Here is a 17,492-nt window from a genome sequence, read left to right on the forward strand (position 1 = left end):
TTGCCACGAAAATGTTAGTACTAAAAATCCTTTTTGCAATAAAGCAAAAATATTGTAGTTTCAAACCTTTCCTCCATTACATAAGCAATTAAATTTATTGTTTTAGTTTTATGTACATACTTACATTTAATAACTTTAATTTTTTGATTTAATTTTTTAACTTTGATTTTGAAATTTTATCCTCAAGCATTAAATATTTTTTTAATAATTAATGTTCGATTGTTTTCAATAATATTTGTTTTGCGTGGTTTGCATACTTAAAATTGTTTTGAAACTGAGATATAATAGGGCATTGCACTTAATAAAACTCATAAGAAATATTTTTTTTGAAATTTATTTCTTTTTTCGAAATAACTATTAAATCTATTCATCATTGCACATAAATAGACAATAATATAACAACATGCACGTTTGTTCTGACCTTAAGTGCAATTTAACATTTGAAATATTTATATTCTTTTACTTCGTTAAGACCTGAGATCCATGCATGTGTACCTAAAACTATTAACCACTCGCAGTCTATTGCAAATTTTGTTAATCTTTCTATGACTTATGATAGTAAGATAGGCATTCAGAACTGCTGAGGCGTAACTACCACTACAATTATTAAGCTTTAATTCCTTACTGTATAAAAGATGCTAATTTTACCCATTTGTGAGTTTCTTTTTAATGGATAAAAGTTGCCATTGTCTTCTGGTCAACACGATGTAATATTTTTTACTAAATTTCTTACCTCAGTAGTTATTAACAATTAAACGATACTTATTTTAATGCGATTTTTTATTAAAATGCATAAATTTATTTTATTACCTGCATTTAAATACATCTTCGATAAAAGTTAGAAGAATTTTGCAAAACATTACATTGTCTTAAGAGTTGGCCAACCAGTGCAAAACGTTCATTTGCGTCCTTTAAAATTTGAATGACATCAGCGAGTACAAGATTTTGATCAGCTGTTACGTCATTTTGAAAATCAGTTTAGAAACCTCTGATTATAATTAGATCTTATCTTTTATTAAATATATATAATTGTGGGGAGATTTGATATTGACAATGTCACCCTTTTTTTACAATAGCGTTGCCCACCTAAAATCCACTATAGTAATCAAATGTTTTAAATACTATTAAATTATAATTCTATTTTTGAAGTGGTAGACACACTACAATAATCTTTCGGTAATATAATGAACAGAGTTATGCGAAGAATAAGCATTTATAGAATAGTGCATTAATATTTCATATCGCGCTTTTCAAATCAAATAAAGTAACTAATTTCTTTGATAAAGAAATATATTTTCCATTTTTAACGTTTGTAGCAATTCTTTAAAGATGTTATTTCGAAGTAAACAATAATTCAGTTTACTCTATTCTTTTTCAGCTTATGAATAAACACCTAAAACAAATTCATAACTATAGAACTAAGACTGCAAATTTCACTGTCAAAACCTAATTTAAAATTATTAATGATAAAACGATGAAAAATCTTCATTCCTTTCTCTAGTTTAATATTTTTTTAATGCTTTATTTTGGTTATTTTATGTTCAAAATTACTTTAATAAACTAATATATTAAATCCGGTATCTGTATTGCCGATAAAACTCAGCACCATTGTTTAGAATAGAAACACATGCCGGTTGTTCCATAACACTGTCGTTATTCTAACAGTGACAATCGAATTGTCACTCCTTTGAAAACCAAAATTCCATGAATTGATCACGAATGTTGCAATAAATATATTATAATTTAAAATTTTTTATATTTAAAAGCGGTAGTTAATAAGATTTGTTTTAGTTATTTTTTCTAATAAGTCAGGGTTGCTACAACTGACAGAAGTTTAATAAGTGATGGAGAAAGATTTAACACGTTAAATGCCACGCTAATTTTACATGGCTTGTTCGTCTGGCCACATGGTAAATAAATGCAAACTAAATTTGTAAATATAGATAGATTTTGTTAATTTACGAGAAACTTAGCAAACATTAGATTTTGTTAATTTACGAAAAACTTAGCAAACATTGCTGAAAAAAAGTGATGAATTATATATACCTACGAATTGTTTAAAAATAGTGGTGAGTAAAAATCTGCTAAATTTAATTGATTAAACTAAGAATCACCATTAATAAACTACCACTTGAAAATATTTATTCGCTGTCCGGAGCAAGTTGGCACCTCTGTGTATATAAATAAAACCACTTTTGTGTGTTCTATATCGCATTAATTTCTTCAAACCATTTTAGTAACGATAATTATATTAAAAAAAATTAAAAATTTACTCGTATTATGTGTTTCTAATAATCTTGGCTTCGCCGATCACCGGTGACCCCCCATTGCAATGAACGTGTTAACTTGTGGTTATAAAATACAGCATTAGACACCGGTGTCCATTTTCGAATTAATGGTTAAATTTTGCAAACTTGGCTCACTTCCCAGCAATAATTTTTTTTTTAAATTTGCACCTATGTGCAGTTATTTAGATTTAATAAAATTTTGAATACGAAGGAAAAAATCAAATTACTTATTTCTGGATTTGATATTTTTAAATAAATATAATTTCGAGAATCTAAAAGAGTTTTTTAGTAACTATTAGATTGTTTTTCGTAATTAAGAAATTCCGAGTTATATATTTAACTGTCAGAAAAAAAGGTGTCCAAAGGGCTAAATGAAATGAAATTCTTAAGTTCTTTAAAAGAAAGTCCTTCCCGCTTAATCCACCCTGTATAACGTAATTTATATCTTGAAGAGAGGTGAGGAAATAAAACCTATTTCATACCATCCAATATTTGAAATAATTTATAAATTAATATTATAAATATTTTTTCTATTTATAATCATATATATAATTATATGAATAATATTTCATATCTGTAATATCTCTATATATATTTCTCTTACACAGCGACAAAAAAAGCCTCATTACAACTCCCCGAATGGCAACGCTAGAAAATCGACCAATGATTGCCGCTAAAAATGTCAAAAATGGCCAAATCTAGTTGAGGTGGCTCAATATATAGCGGTTTTAAAAACGAAAACGGAAATAACCAGAGTGTAAAATATTATGTGCTTATGTGCATGATATTTTTTGTTAAATAAACGAGAAGAGTTTTGTGGTTGCTATGGTGACTAATTAGAATATAAATTGATTTTTTGAGTGAATGTGAGATTTGTTTTTTGGAACTGCGATGCTGTAATTTTATGGTTTAGTTAATAAATCTTCCTTTTATACTAAACGTGATAGTAGTTTCCTCAATTATTTGATTCGAAGTCCTTTAAGCTTTATTTGAGGTCAGTTTATTTTGTATTTTTTGACAAGAGAGAACATTCTCACCAAATGAGATTTCTTCCGAAATTCAATGTTTTGTTTATGCAGATTTTTCCATTGCAATTCACTTATTTAAATTTTTAATAGATTTCATTATAGCCAAAATTTTAACCTTTTCAAAGAGATATCAGTTTTAGAAATTTTATCTTAAGATTTTATACTATAGCACATTTCTAATAGGTATTACAAATTACATGTCATTTATTTGAATTCAAATTTATTTTAACGACTTAGTATTTACTAAAAAGATGTAATTTAAAAAAAAATTGTCATATGGATTTGAATGATTGTTTTGAATTCTTAGAATTTTGCGCATTTGCAATGTACCTAAGTTTATAGCGAGCAAGGCAAGCTTGGTTTGCGAAGCAAACCATATAAGATTGCGCTGCAATTTTCGGGGGTTGGCGAGCGTTAGCGAGCAGGGGGCGCAGTCCACTAGTGTGTAATATTATGCTATAAATATTTCTTCAAATTAACATGAACTAAAGCAGAAAATTTTAAAGAAGAATGAAATTGTCTTGAAACTTTTGGCAGGGTTTGGAATTCGTTCGTTCGTTGTAGTGGAACTGGGCCCATTCATCATGAAATTTGACTAAGAAGCACACAGGAAAAAAATTAAGTTTGGGGAGCAAAATGGAGTTCGAGCAGACTTCGAAAGCATGACGGAATCTGATTTTTATTTTTGTTTTAATTATAAGTGGCGGGAAAAATTCTTATAATTCTGATTTATCAAAATGTTAGCATATATGACATTTGCTGCGGCTAGGGGAATATTTTCTAAGAGTGCAGACATTCTGTAAAAGTTGAAAAATATGCCATATCATAATGTTTTTCTGATATTCTAATAAATATTTTGAAATAAATAAAAAAAAATCTATTGTTGTAGGGCGAAATTAACAGTCAGCACCGGCCACCAGGCGACTAATTTGTCTTAAAGCAGCTACCAGGTCACCAATTTTCTCACAGGATTTCATTATTTATTTTTCAATAATCATGGTATGAGTCGGGATGGCTCAGGAGTAGAGCAGTAGCCTCCCAATGAGGAGATTCTGGTTCTGGTTCGACAGTTGGTACCAGGTTTGCTCCCGGCTCACACAATGCTGACATAAAATATCTTCAGTGGTGGACGGATCATTGGTTAGAATCCCTTTGCCATCAGGCTAATCAAGGACGGGCTTCGTGGTTTTCCTTTCCGAGTAACGCAAATGCAATATTAGTTCCATCAAAAAGTCCTCCACTTAAGCTATCTTGTTCTAAAGCTTTGACTGATTCGTTAGAGTTAAAATGTCGATAGGCTGAAGGCGATATAAAGCGAGAATTAAAATGAAGATAGAAAAGAAGAGGGATAGAAAAGGGAGGAGCGTACTCAAGCACGATCCTGGAGGTCATAGACCACACCAAAGGTGTCGTGTGTATTAGCACCCATAGTGTTAATGGCATTAAATAAAATAAATAAAAGTCTAAATTTTTTCCATTGACGATCTTGATGGTAACCATCAATAAGTTCAACATGAACCATTATATTTTTGATGGTAACCAGCATAAGTAACCATCATCCCAAAGAAGGAATTCGAACTGATTTATGATGGTCCAACATAAGAATAGCAACTTGTTTTGATGGTTTGTTCGTGTTGAACCATCAAAAATTTCCATCATAGTTTCTTAGAATTCAAATGTTGGAACGATCATGAACAACCATCTTCTAAATGTAGGAATTCTGGCTGATTTATGATGGTCCAACATAAGAATAGCAACTTGTTTTGATGGTTTGTTCGTGTTGAACCATCAAAAATTTCCATCATAGTTTCTTAGAATTCAAATGTTGGAACGATCATGAACAACCATCATCCCAATGTAGGAATTCTTGCTGATTTATGATGGTCCAACATAAAAAACAAACAAATTGTTTTTGTGTGGTATATTCCTGAGAACACACAATAATTCCCATTAAACCATCATGGATTGTTGTCCATGAGAATCCAACTTCCATTGATGGTTAACCATCATAGTATTAAAATAGCATTTTCCATCATTCCATGTTGGAAATTTGTTAGTATATCAAAAACCATGAACAGAAAATGTTTGATGATGGTGACCATCAAATGATGTCGGACCATCATGAATCGCACAGAAACCAACGTAAACCATCAAAACGTTTTGATGGGACTATCAAGGTACCTGGGTACTACTCAATATAATATTTAGCAAAAAGAGTAATAATTGGCAACCCTGCGCATGAGACAATACGCCAGACCCAAAACTGGTTTGCAAAATTTCGATTAAGACGCGGAAGATGCACTTAAGTTTATGTTGACAAAGACGCAATAAATGCATTAATTAGTGCAAGCTGGTGAATAACAACTCAGGAGATCGCTGAGATATTAAAGTTGTCGAATTCGATAGCTCACGCTGATTTGAAACGCCTAGGTTTATTCTTAAGGGTCGAAACATAGGTTCATCCTGTTCTTACGGAACGAATTTTTGTGCCGTCGCTTTAGACGTCTGTGATTTGCCCTCTCAAACGTCAAGAAATTAATAAAATTTTGAAGCGTATTATCACTGAGAACGAAAAAATTAGCTATCTACAAATTTTTTCGGGTATCCACAAATTTCTTTAGATGGTAATACCTTTGTTACCGTGAATAACCGAATTCAAGAGAATGTCCACTTTCACCGGTGAATGTCAACAATCACATAGTCGCTTTGATAAATGTCCAAAATATTTGTCATACCCGATTTTATATTAATTTATTCGTTGATATTATTGCATTTATTCGATATTTTAAGATCTGCTGAGGATAGATTAGGAGAAACATCAGTGTTCGGAGTACCAGTTAAATGCATACTGGGCAGTGGTACCTGATCTTAAAAAATCATCGATGTACGGCATGCCGGGCAAATGTATACCGGACAGTGGCACTTAAGGACCTAGTATATATTTCGGACATTTACCTAAGCGACTATGTGACATTCTCCGGAAGTCGAAATTTCGGTCATTCACAGTAGCACCTTCAAGTCAAATAAAGAGATCAAAAATCACGTGGAACAGTTTCTTGGCCAGTAACAAACAAAACTTTTATGAAATGACTTGCCGAGCAACTCAATAATAATTTCGTTAAAACCCTACTTTATTGCAGGATCAGATTTATGTTCAGCGACAGCGTTGATCCTTGAAGCGGGCAAGGAACTTGAAGGAGCTTATGAAAGAGATCTGTTTTCTGTCCGGGACTTCAAGGATTGTTCGGATAAATGCATTCATAGCTTAACAGAAAGGGGGTTCATGTGCAGGTCTTTCCTCTACTACGACAAGAGCAAAACATGCGTCCTTTATCCTGACGATCCTGTTGGAGATGCTGAAGGACCAGATGTCCAAAAACCTCTCAAATCAAGCAGTGGGGATCTGTATAGATTATTCTGTGGAACTTCTGACAGAGGTAATATCTTTTTTTTTAAAAATTATAATACTATTTATTTGGCTTACTTTATGTTGAACTAACCAAAATTAACACATAAAAATGCATGAGGTGTGACTGATATATTCTCAAATATTTTAAAGCTACTAAATCTTGTATATTAAATGTTAATATCACGCATAATTACCTCGTTAAGAGAGCTGACCCTTTGCTAGTTTATACCTTTGAAAAGCCTCTCTTTTTATTCAGTCAAACTCCTGATAAAAAGAAAACTCCTTATGAAAGTGGGGACCATGGCCGGCAAGCCATGCTTGAGGATAAACAGTTGATTCCAGATTTTCCTTGAAGAACAGCAGTGACACTTTTCCACCTTAAAACAGGCCACGACTGCTTGCCCGCGTATTTGTATCGGTTTGAGCTTTGTGATTCTCCTGTTTGTCCTTTGCATGGACAACATCAAATTTTTGATGCTGCTCATCTTGATTCGTGTTCTGCACTTGTGTTTTTAAATTGTAATGTTCAGAGATATTAGAAGGCCAGAGAACCAATGGCGTCATAGCCAAATCTTCTGGACATTTGTAATATTAAATAAAATTTCCTTTTTTAATTCATTAATAATTGGTTAGATCAGCTTTGCACTAACTTAGCTTTAGATACAACGATAACTTTAGATCAGCTTTGCGCAAACATAAAAATAATTAACTTTTGTCTATTTTAAACACAGCTCTAAAAAGATAAATTTTGTTTGTTGATTAAGAGTCACAGCAAGACGCTTCGAAAACATTACATTACTATGAAATACTTCTAAATGAGGTGGCTTCACTATTTGAATTCAATTATTTTTAATCTTTTAGTATTCTTTAACGCAACTCTACTCGTCATTCAATGCACGGAAATTTATATGAATTTTTGTTATTTTATGATAGCAGCAACAACAGTGGTTAAAATTCTTTATTACATTTTCATATATGTATTGAATAATAAGCTTTGAGTGATTCATTCGATATGGCAGCTGTTATCTTATGGACAGAAATTTAACAAAGAATATTAGCAACCACGACCTTAAACTGATTTGCATGATCGATTCAATTGGCTATCGAAATGGGCTACAGGTGGCTTAGAGCAGAACTCTCTACCTATGGCAACACTTCGCATTACCCATTAGCTTGGGGAGAGTCATAGAAGAAGGAAGAACGTTAGTTTCTGTCTTGATTTTTCGAGTAGATTAAAATATTTTATGTTAGGAAACTATATGGAACTCAAAACTACATTAAACATAGTTCTAAAAGAAAGCATAATGGAAATTTAAAAATTTTTTTTTAACAATTAACTACGAAAAATATTAAGAAAAGGAAGAATATCGTAGTACATTCCTATAAAACTGAAACGAGCAGGAGGAAAGGGGAAGGGTCAAAGCAGAGGGCGTATTCAAGCGTAGCGATCGCCTATATTTAGGATTAGTAGCTAATATTAAATTCCGATACTTAAAAAAATTCATACATTCGTATGGGACAGACATTTAACCGTTTCAAACCACTTCATAAATAAAATTTATTCTAATTTCTCTTTCGCACTCTGCTTGCTTTCTTATATTTCTTGAAGCACTTTATGAATCAGCCATATCGAAATTTGTGGTGTTCTTGTATTTTGGTGCTTATTCACCTTCTGAGGAACCTTCCGTTTTCTCTTGTCCAGATGCCCTGATCAACAACCTGACTTTTGAGTGCTATAGGCGGAAGCGCCTTGATGGACCACACCAGGCAGAAATCAAGTCCTATTCTTTCCAGGAGTGTCTGGACGAATGCATGCGTCGATATGGTCGCGACTGTCGGTCAGTGGAGTACAGTTCGAGATATCAGTCCTGTCGATTCAGCAGCTATGAAGGAAGCAACCGAGCACCGAGCCTCGTCGACGATGACTTCTATGATTATTATGAATTCAAGTGGTGTACGTAAGATTATAGTATCTAATTTCGTCGATTTATTTGATTTAAATGCGTCTTGCTGTGATATCGGGTCAAATTATTTTCGTTATTCAAGATTTATTATGAATTCAAGTGGAGTACGTAAGATTATAGTATCTAATTTCGTCGATTTGTTTGATTTAAATGCGTCTTGCTGTGATATCGAGTCAAATTATTTTCGTTATTCAAGATTTATTATGAATTCAAGTGGAGTATGTAAGATTATAGTATCTAATTTCTTCGATTTATTTGATTTAAATGCGTCTTGCTGTGATATCGGGTCAAATTATTTTCGTTATTCAAGATTTATTATGAATTCAAGTGGAGTACGTAAGATTATAGTATCTAATTTCGTCGATTTATTTGATTTAAATGCGTCTTGCTGTGATATCGAGTCAAATTATTTTCGTTATTCAAGATTTATTATGAATTCAAGTGGAGTACGTAAGATTATAGTATCTAATTTCGTCGATTTATTGGATATAAACGCGTCTTGCTGTGACATCAGGTCAAATTATGTTCGTTTCAGTTTTTTCAACGATGCCTTATTATGAATTCAAGTAGTGTACGTAAGATTATAGTATCTAATTTCGTCGATTTATTTGATATAAACGCGTCTTGCTGTTATATCGGACAAAATTATTTTCATTTCAGTTTTTTCAGCGATGACTTCTATGATTATTTTGAATTCAAGTGGTGCACGTTAAGTTATATTATCTAATTTCGCCGATTAATTTAATACAAATGCGTCTTGCTGTGATAACCGGCAAAATTATTTTCATTTCAATATAAAAATATTCACGTGTTGTACTTAAGATTAGGGTTTCATCGATTAATTTGATACAATAACATCTTATTGCAACTACAGGCAAAATTATTTTCGTCTTGTATTCTAAAGGTTATGAACTATCTCACTTAAAATCTGGTATTGCGAATTCAAGTGGTGGTACACGTTGGATTAAAGTATCAAATTTCGTCGATTAATTTGATACAATTAAGTCATGCTGTGATATGAAGGCAAATTATTTTCGTGTTTATTTCTGAAAGGAAGTGGTTAGAAACTGTTTCATTTAAAGTTTGTAACTAAAAGAACTTTTAAAAAAGTATTTCAAGTGATATCCATAAGATATTATAAGATTTTCGGCGATTAAATTGATTCAAACGATTTTTAATATGATATCAAGCATGATTTATTTCGTTCTAAATTCTAATGGGAAAGAAATATATTAGAATGCTAAAAAGGATAGAAGTAGTCTGATTTTTGTGCCTTACTGTTCTGAAAAATCTTAGATAACAAAATATTAGAAGTTGTGCTTGTGCGTCGTGGTATATAGTGGTCAATCGGACTACCTTTAAAGGCTACCTATGAAGCAGCCTTTAAAGGTAGTCCGATCTGAAAACAAGCTCAATTATAGGAGAGGTAGGGCTCTCAGTATTATTGTGCAAAGTAAAATGAATCCATTTAAATTCTGGAAAAAATTATTATAAATTGTCTAATTGTCTGTAACTACTCTAAATAATAAATAATATAAAGATAAATAATAATAATATACAGATAAATAATAAATAAATGTAAATACGTAACTACTGCACCTATGCATGTTTATATTCTACCAAATTATAAAATTATTTTTGCATTCTTTTCAATTTATATTTGTTTATCGTTTGGAAAAAGCATTTCTAAAACCACCAAAAGTTGGCACATATTTAACACCTTATTTGTGTTAAAGAACCACGTTGGAACATGGCCTATCTTCATGCTTATCCTAAATGCATTTGGTAAAAATTAAAAAGTATAATCCATTTCGTCCTAAAGATGTCAAAAGTTTCTTAGAATTAGATTTATTTTTAAAATTAAAAATCAAATTTTCATATATTTCTTCTCCAAGAATCAAATCTTTGAACTTCGGATACAGATATGCTTATTTAAATTTAATAAAATCCAAGTAAAGTACTGAGAAACGTAATGAAGAGTTACTTTTCATATTACTATTACTATCTCTACTTTAATTTTTTTCAGCTACGTCCTGGATCCTACGAGATCAGGTCTGAATTCCGCTCAACCGGGACGCTATTTTACAATCCAACGGCCTTTGACTACACGCTCTCTTTTTTTTTTGAGGTTTTCCTCTTAGCTGTAGTTGGTCGCAATTTAAGTTGGTAACATGAACTAAAACAAATATATATATATATATATATATATATATATATATATATATATATATATATATATATATATATATATATATATATATATATATATATATATATATATATATATATATATATATATATATATATATATATATATATATATATATATATATATATATATATATATATATATATATATATATATATATATATATATATATAAGAAAATGCCGAACAAGAGGGCGAGTTGTTAAAGGCCATTGGATTAGATAATCGCAAATGGGACTGTTCCTTAAGGTGTTAAAATATTATTTTCAATTTTTTCTCCTTTTTCTTTATTTACTTTATTATTTCTTCCTAACAGTTCGTGGAGTTGGAGGAAATTCTGCTAGTGGTAGTTTTGGTACAAGAGGAGGACCCTGGTCCGGAAATATGGGTGGCATGGCAGGAATGGGAGGAGGTGGCATGGCAGGAATGGGCGGAGGTGGCATGGCAGGAATGGGTGGAGGTGGAATGAATGGAGGTATGGGTGGAGGTGGAGCAAGCTGGCCAAGTAGTGGAGGAAGCGCAGGAGGATCTGGGATGCCCTGGAGTAGTGGAGGAAGTGGTAAGCAGTATTGATCTTGAAAATGTAACGAATTTACGACAATTGAGCCTATGTAAAAATTGTTGTAAAATTTTTCAAATTTATTCTAACATATTACGATTGATTCTAACATATTCCAAGTAAAAAAAATTCAAATTTAAGACTATTGATTTTAACATATTCTATGCGAAACATTTTCAATATCACTTCACATTAAGTGCGATTGATTAAAATATATTCTTTATAAAAATTCTTGAGAAACTCTCTTATGATGATTGATTTTAACATATTCTATGCAAAAATTCTTCACTATCTCTTCACGTTTAATGAGAGATTGAAATCTATTCTTCGTAAAAAATTCTTGAGAAAATATCTTATGATGATTGATTTTTACATATTCCGTGTTAAAAAAATTGTTCACATTTGATTCCATAGATTAAATCTATTCTTTGTAAAAATTCTTGGGAAACTCTCTTATGATGATTGATTTTAACATATTCTATGCATAAATTCTTCACTATCTTCTTCAAATTGATTTAAATATCGCTCATGGGCTGCAATAGTGGCACAACTCAAAAAACACGATTTTTGGACTAAGAACAGGTGTAAATATGAAAATACACATTCTTTCAGCTGCAATACTAGCACAACTCGTGATTCAACTTGAAGGTAATCTTCGTTCAAGCAAACGAAAGTATTTCTTATGCAGTTTCCTTAGGAATGAAAACTTCAAACCCACTTATCTCAAAACATGATTTTTTGAGTTGTGCCGCTACAGCATGCCCATGAGCGATACATTGTTTATTTTGATATAATTGATTTATATAAATTTCTTGAGAAAATTTTCAAATTTATGAAGATTGTTTTTAATAAATATTACATCAAAATTCTACATTGTATTTTGCATAGAATATAGAAAAGAAATCTTCAATGCGATAATTTTGCAAGTTAATTTTTGTCGGAAATCTTTCAAAAGAAGAAATTCTTTAACAAAATTAATTTGTGCAACAAAACTAATCAACGTATCTTATATTCGAACTGTTATATTTTGGCTGTTTGTTTGGATCAACTGAACAAAATCTGTATCAATAAAAAAGGGATTGTGGTTTTTAATGAGCATCACTTTTTCCAAATGTGGTGTGTCTACATGAAACTCTTCCTTAGTATTGTTTTTAAATAGATACTTAACAAGATTTTGGAAATGTAGGTGGGGTTTTTGGGATTTACCATTCTGCAAAAGATTTGCAAAATTTATGCATTGAAAATCATATTGTTGTGTTTTTATATTATATTATACTAGTAATATTATATTTGGCTTTAAAATTTTGTTTAATTTGCTCTAATTGAATAAGATGTGTGTGTAATCCATTGCTTTTTTATGTGTATGTAAGAATTATAAATACAGTAGTTATTGTATTTAAAAAAATTTTTTTGAAAATAATAAAACCATTTGCTGAACTTTAATAATTATATAAAGAACGAAATTAAACAAGACAAAAAAATATCCATTTTTAGTTAATTTTTCTGAAATATATGTCACTGTTAAGGGGTTAATAATTCTAAGTGAGCTTTAATTATTACAGCTATGGGTGGTTCTATGGGAGCATCAATGGGAGGTGGCTCAATGAGTGGACAGTGGCCCAGTTCAGGAGGCAGTTCTGGCTCAAATCCTTGGCCGTCTGCAGGCAGTGGAGGTAGTATGTCTGGTGGAGGATGGGCGAGTGGCCCGCCAGGAGGATGGACTAGTGGAGGATGGACAAGTAGTGGTCTTTTTCCAAGTGCTGGTCTTCCACCACCGGATCCGATTCTACCACCGTGGGCTGGAGCTCATTTTGGTTGGCCACCACTACCCCCTTTGATTGGTAAGAAATTTTTATTGCCATCAGTAAATTTTAAGAAATAAAAATAGTCAAATTCAAGATGGAAATCGTGTTTATTTTTAATCCAAAATAAAAATGAAAGACATACTTGTTACAATTCAAATGTAAATTCAATGTGAATATTGAAGAAGTTAAAAGCTAGGAGCAAAACTTCATCCTTGACTTTTATAAGTTTCTGGAAGAGGTGCAGACACATAGCATATTTGCCAAAACTTTTTAATTATTCAGTTTACCTTATTGTTTTACAATAACCCTCCAATGAATACATTGTATTCTTCTTCTTTGTCAGCGCAACAGCCCCTTGCAGGCCTTGGCTGCCTCAATAGCTGACAAATGCCGCTGACGCTGAATCATTTAGTAGGTCTGCCTTTAAGACGTGACCCCTCGGGGTTCTTAAAGGTGGCATTGTATTACAGATAATAAATCTACAATTATCACTCAATTGTATTTATTAAAATTAAGTTATGCCGCAAATGAATACTAAGAAGCAAGTGACAGATTTTTGTCACTTACCATTTAGCGTCTGTATATGTTCAGAATGGTGGCACATCACTAAAGAATTGGATAATTGACAAAAATGTTTTAGATACAACTTGATCTGATTCGGTGTTACAACCGTTCGTATAAACTTCACGATTTCGTTTCATGTTGATACAACATATTAATGCTAAGAATTTTTTTTAAATCGTGCATACAATGTAATGATAATTTAAAGTAATTTGATATAGGGAGTCGAACTTAAACATCTTCGAGACGGGCGAGTCATATATACATTCTCAGGGTGTCGATAATCAGGGTAAGAAAGTTTAAACTGGTAGCCAAATTATTGTTATAGTGGTTTATTTGTAGGCGGGATAGTAATAGTTTGCTTTATTTAATTCACCACTACTTAGTTCGAATTAAAATTTGTACAGTTACAGTTTTAATACACAAGGACTGGACACGTTAGATTTAAGGTGAAAGCAAAAATTGGCTATGTCAAGTCAAATTAGCAATGCCCAAACTTAAGCTACCACCTCTTGTTATTTAGTATCCTGATTCTGACTCCGTACAAATACATTTATGACTCGCCTGTCCCGAAAAAGTTAACACATTACAGTATTTAATGATTATTTATATTTACGGCAAGTTTCAATCGTGAAAGTCTTTAAAATAGTTCAATCCTAAATGCCTTTAAAGTAAGTTCAATCATAAAAGTCTTTAAAATAGCTCAATCATAAAAGTCTTTAAAATAATTCAATAATGAAAGTCTTTAAAATAGTTCAATCATAAAAGTCTTTAAAATAGCTCAATCATAAAAAGTCTTTAAAATAGTTCAACATAAAAGTCTTTAAAATAGTTCTATCATAAAAGTCTTTAAAATAATTCAATCATGAAAATTTTTAAAATAGTTCAATCATAAAAGTCTATTTTAATGTCTTTAGTTCATAATTTTTTCTTACCTTTCACAGGACCACATAGTGCCCATGGACCTCCATTTCCTCCGCCACCTCCTCCCCCCTATCCACCACTTCCACCCCCTGAATTGTGTGGGAAATCCGGTGGAATCGGCACTTTCAAGAAAGTAGGGTATGGAATGAGATTGCGGGAGCATTTCGTCATCCGTGTCATCCGGGCAGAAAGTTTACCCGAATGTGAAAAAGCTTGCATGGAGGCAAGAGATTTTGCCTGCCTATCATTCAATTTCAGGTATGAGCAACTATGTATATGATGCTTGTAAAATATATTAAAAAAATGACAATGATGCTATGGTGTTTAAGTCGATTTTGCTGAAGCTTCTTACTAATCATTGGGTTAGAACTTTAATTGATTTTGCCGCTGTAAGGGAATCGACTTTTTACAAATAATTGTGTCAGAATCTAAATCAATTTTGCTTGGTAAGAGAATCGACTTTTATCATTGCGTTAAGACTCGAGTCAATTTTGCTGTGGTAAAAAAATCGACCTCTGTTCCTGTATTAAAAGCTGAATCGATTTTGCTGTGATGAAAGAATCTACTTCTTTCATTGTTGAAAACTGAGTCAATTTTCGCTGTGGCAAACCTTTCTTTTTGCTAAAACTTCGGTTGATTTTTCTGTGGTAAGAAACTTCTATCATTGTGTTAAAACCTGAGTCAATTTTGCTGCGGTATGAATAGTTTTCTATACCGCGTTAAAACCTGATTCTGTTTTACTGTGATATGAAAGAACTTGAATCATCATGTTAAAACCCGAGTTAATTTTGTGGGGTAAAATAATCTACTTGTGATGAAACTTCAGTTGATTTTTCTGTGGTAAGAAACTTCTATCATTGTGTTAAAACCTGAGTCAATTTTGCTGCGGTATGAATAGACTTCTATACCGTGTTAAAACCTGATTCTGTTTTACTGTGATATGAAAGAACTTGAATCATCATGTTAAAACCCGAGTTAATTTTGTGGGGTAAAATAATCTACTTGTGATGAAACTTCAGTTGATTTTTCTGTGGTAAGAAACTTCTATCATTGTGTTAAAACCTGAGTCAATTTTGCTGCGGTATGAATAGACTTCTATACCGTGTTAAAACCTGATTCTGTTTTACTGTGATATGAAAGAACTTGAATCATCATGTTAAAACCCGAGTTAATTTTGTGGGGTAAAATAATCTACTTGTGATGAAACTTCAGTTGATTTTTCTGTGGTAAGAAACTTCTATCATTGTGTTAAAACCTGAGTCAATTTTGCTGCGGTATGAATAGACTTCTATACCGTGTTAAAACCTGATTCTGTTTTACTGTGATATGAAAGAACTTGAATCATCATGTTAAAACCCGAGTTAATTTTGTGGGGTAAAATAATCTACTTGTGATGAAACTTCAGTTGATTTTTCTGTGGTAAGAAACTTCTATCATTGTGTTAAAACCTGAGTCAATTTTGCTGCGGTATGAATAGACTTCTATACCGTGTTAAAACCTGATTCTGTTTTACTGTGATATGAAAGAACTTGAATCATCATGTTAAAACCCGAGTTAATTTTGTGGGGTAAAATAATCTACTTGTGATGAAACTTCAGTTGATTTTTCTGTGGTAAGAAACTTCTATCATTGTGTTAAAACCTGAGTCAATTTTGCTGCGGTATGAATAGACTTCTATACCGTGTTAAAACCTGATTCTGTTTTACTGTGATATGAAAGAACTTGAATCATCATGTTAAAACCCGAGTTAATTTTGTGGGGTAAAATAATCTACTTGTGATGAAACTTCAGTTGATTTTTCTGTGGTAAGAAACTTCTATCATTGTGTTAAAACCTGAGTCAATTTTGCTGCGGTATGAATAGACTTCTATACCGTGTTAAAACCTGATTCTGTTTTACTGTGATATGAAAGAACTTGAATCATCATGTTAAAACCCGAGTTAATTTTGTGGGGTAAAATAATCTACTTGTGATGAAACTTCAGTTGATTTTTCTGTGGTAAGAAACTTCTATCATTGTGTTAAAACCTGAGTCAATTTTGCTGCGGTATGAATAGACTTCTATACCGTGTTAAAACCTGATTCTGTTTTACTGTGATATGAAAGAACTTGAATCATCATGTTAAAACCCGAGTTAATTTTGTGGGGTAAAATAATCTACTTGTGATGAAACTTCAGTTGATTTTTCTGTGGTAAGAAACTTCTATCATTGTGTTAAAACCTGAGTCAATTTTGCTGCGGTATGAATAGACTTCTATACCGTGTTAAAACCTGATTCTGTTTTACTGTGATATGAAAGAACTTGAATCATCATGTTAAAACCCGAGTTAATTTTGTGGGGTAAAATAATCTACTTGTGATGAAACTTCAGTTGATTTTTCTGTGGTAAGAAACTTCTATCATTGTGTTAAAACCTGAGTCAATTTTGCTGCGGTATGAATAGACTTCTATACCGCGTTAAAACCTGATTCTGTTTTACTGTGGTATGAAAGAACTTCTATCATCATGTTAAAACCCGAGTTAATTTTGTGGGGTAAAATAATCTACTTGTGATGAAACTTGAGTCGATTTTGTATGGGGGTAAGAACGGACTTCTGTCATTGTGTTTAAACCTGAGTCAATTTTGTTGGGGTAAAAGAATCTACTTATTTTATTGTGTTAAAACCTGAATCGATTTTACTATAGAAAAAAATCGACTTCTTACTTATCATTATGTTAAAACTAAAGTCAATTTTACTGCTGTAAAA

At 31.9% G+C, this 17,492-nt stretch overlaps 1 protein-coding gene across 2 annotated transcripts in view; it reads left to right on the forward strand.

Annotated features, from left to right (window-relative positions):
* Nucleotides 1-17,492, forward strand: part of LOC107451747 (no mechanoreceptor potential A) — a 72,122-nt gene that overhangs the window by 35,690 nt on the left and 18,940 nt on the right. Inside the window, exons 6-10 of one of the 2 annotated variants that reach the window (XM_043044121.3) lie at nt 6,457-6,753; nt 8,428-8,679; nt 11,214-11,456; nt 13,019-13,297; nt 14,767-15,004. In XM_043044121.3, coding sequence (XP_042900055.2) covers nt 6,457-6,753; nt 8,428-8,679; nt 11,214-11,456; nt 13,019-13,297; nt 14,767-15,004 — 1,309 coding nt within the window. The remainder of the gene's footprint in view (nt 1-6,456; nt 6,754-8,427; nt 8,680-11,213; nt 11,457-13,018; nt 13,298-14,766; nt 15,005-17,492) is intronic. The other variant, XM_043044122.3, reaches the window with a different exon arrangement.

Source organism: Parasteatoda tepidariorum, chromosome 5 (assembly GCF_982258835.1).
Source record: "Parasteatoda tepidariorum strain Cologne lab strain chromosome 5, Ptep-v5.0, whole genome shotgun sequence".
Lineage (NCBI taxonomy): Eukaryota > Metazoa > Arthropoda > Arachnida > Araneae > Theridiidae > Parasteatoda > Parasteatoda tepidariorum.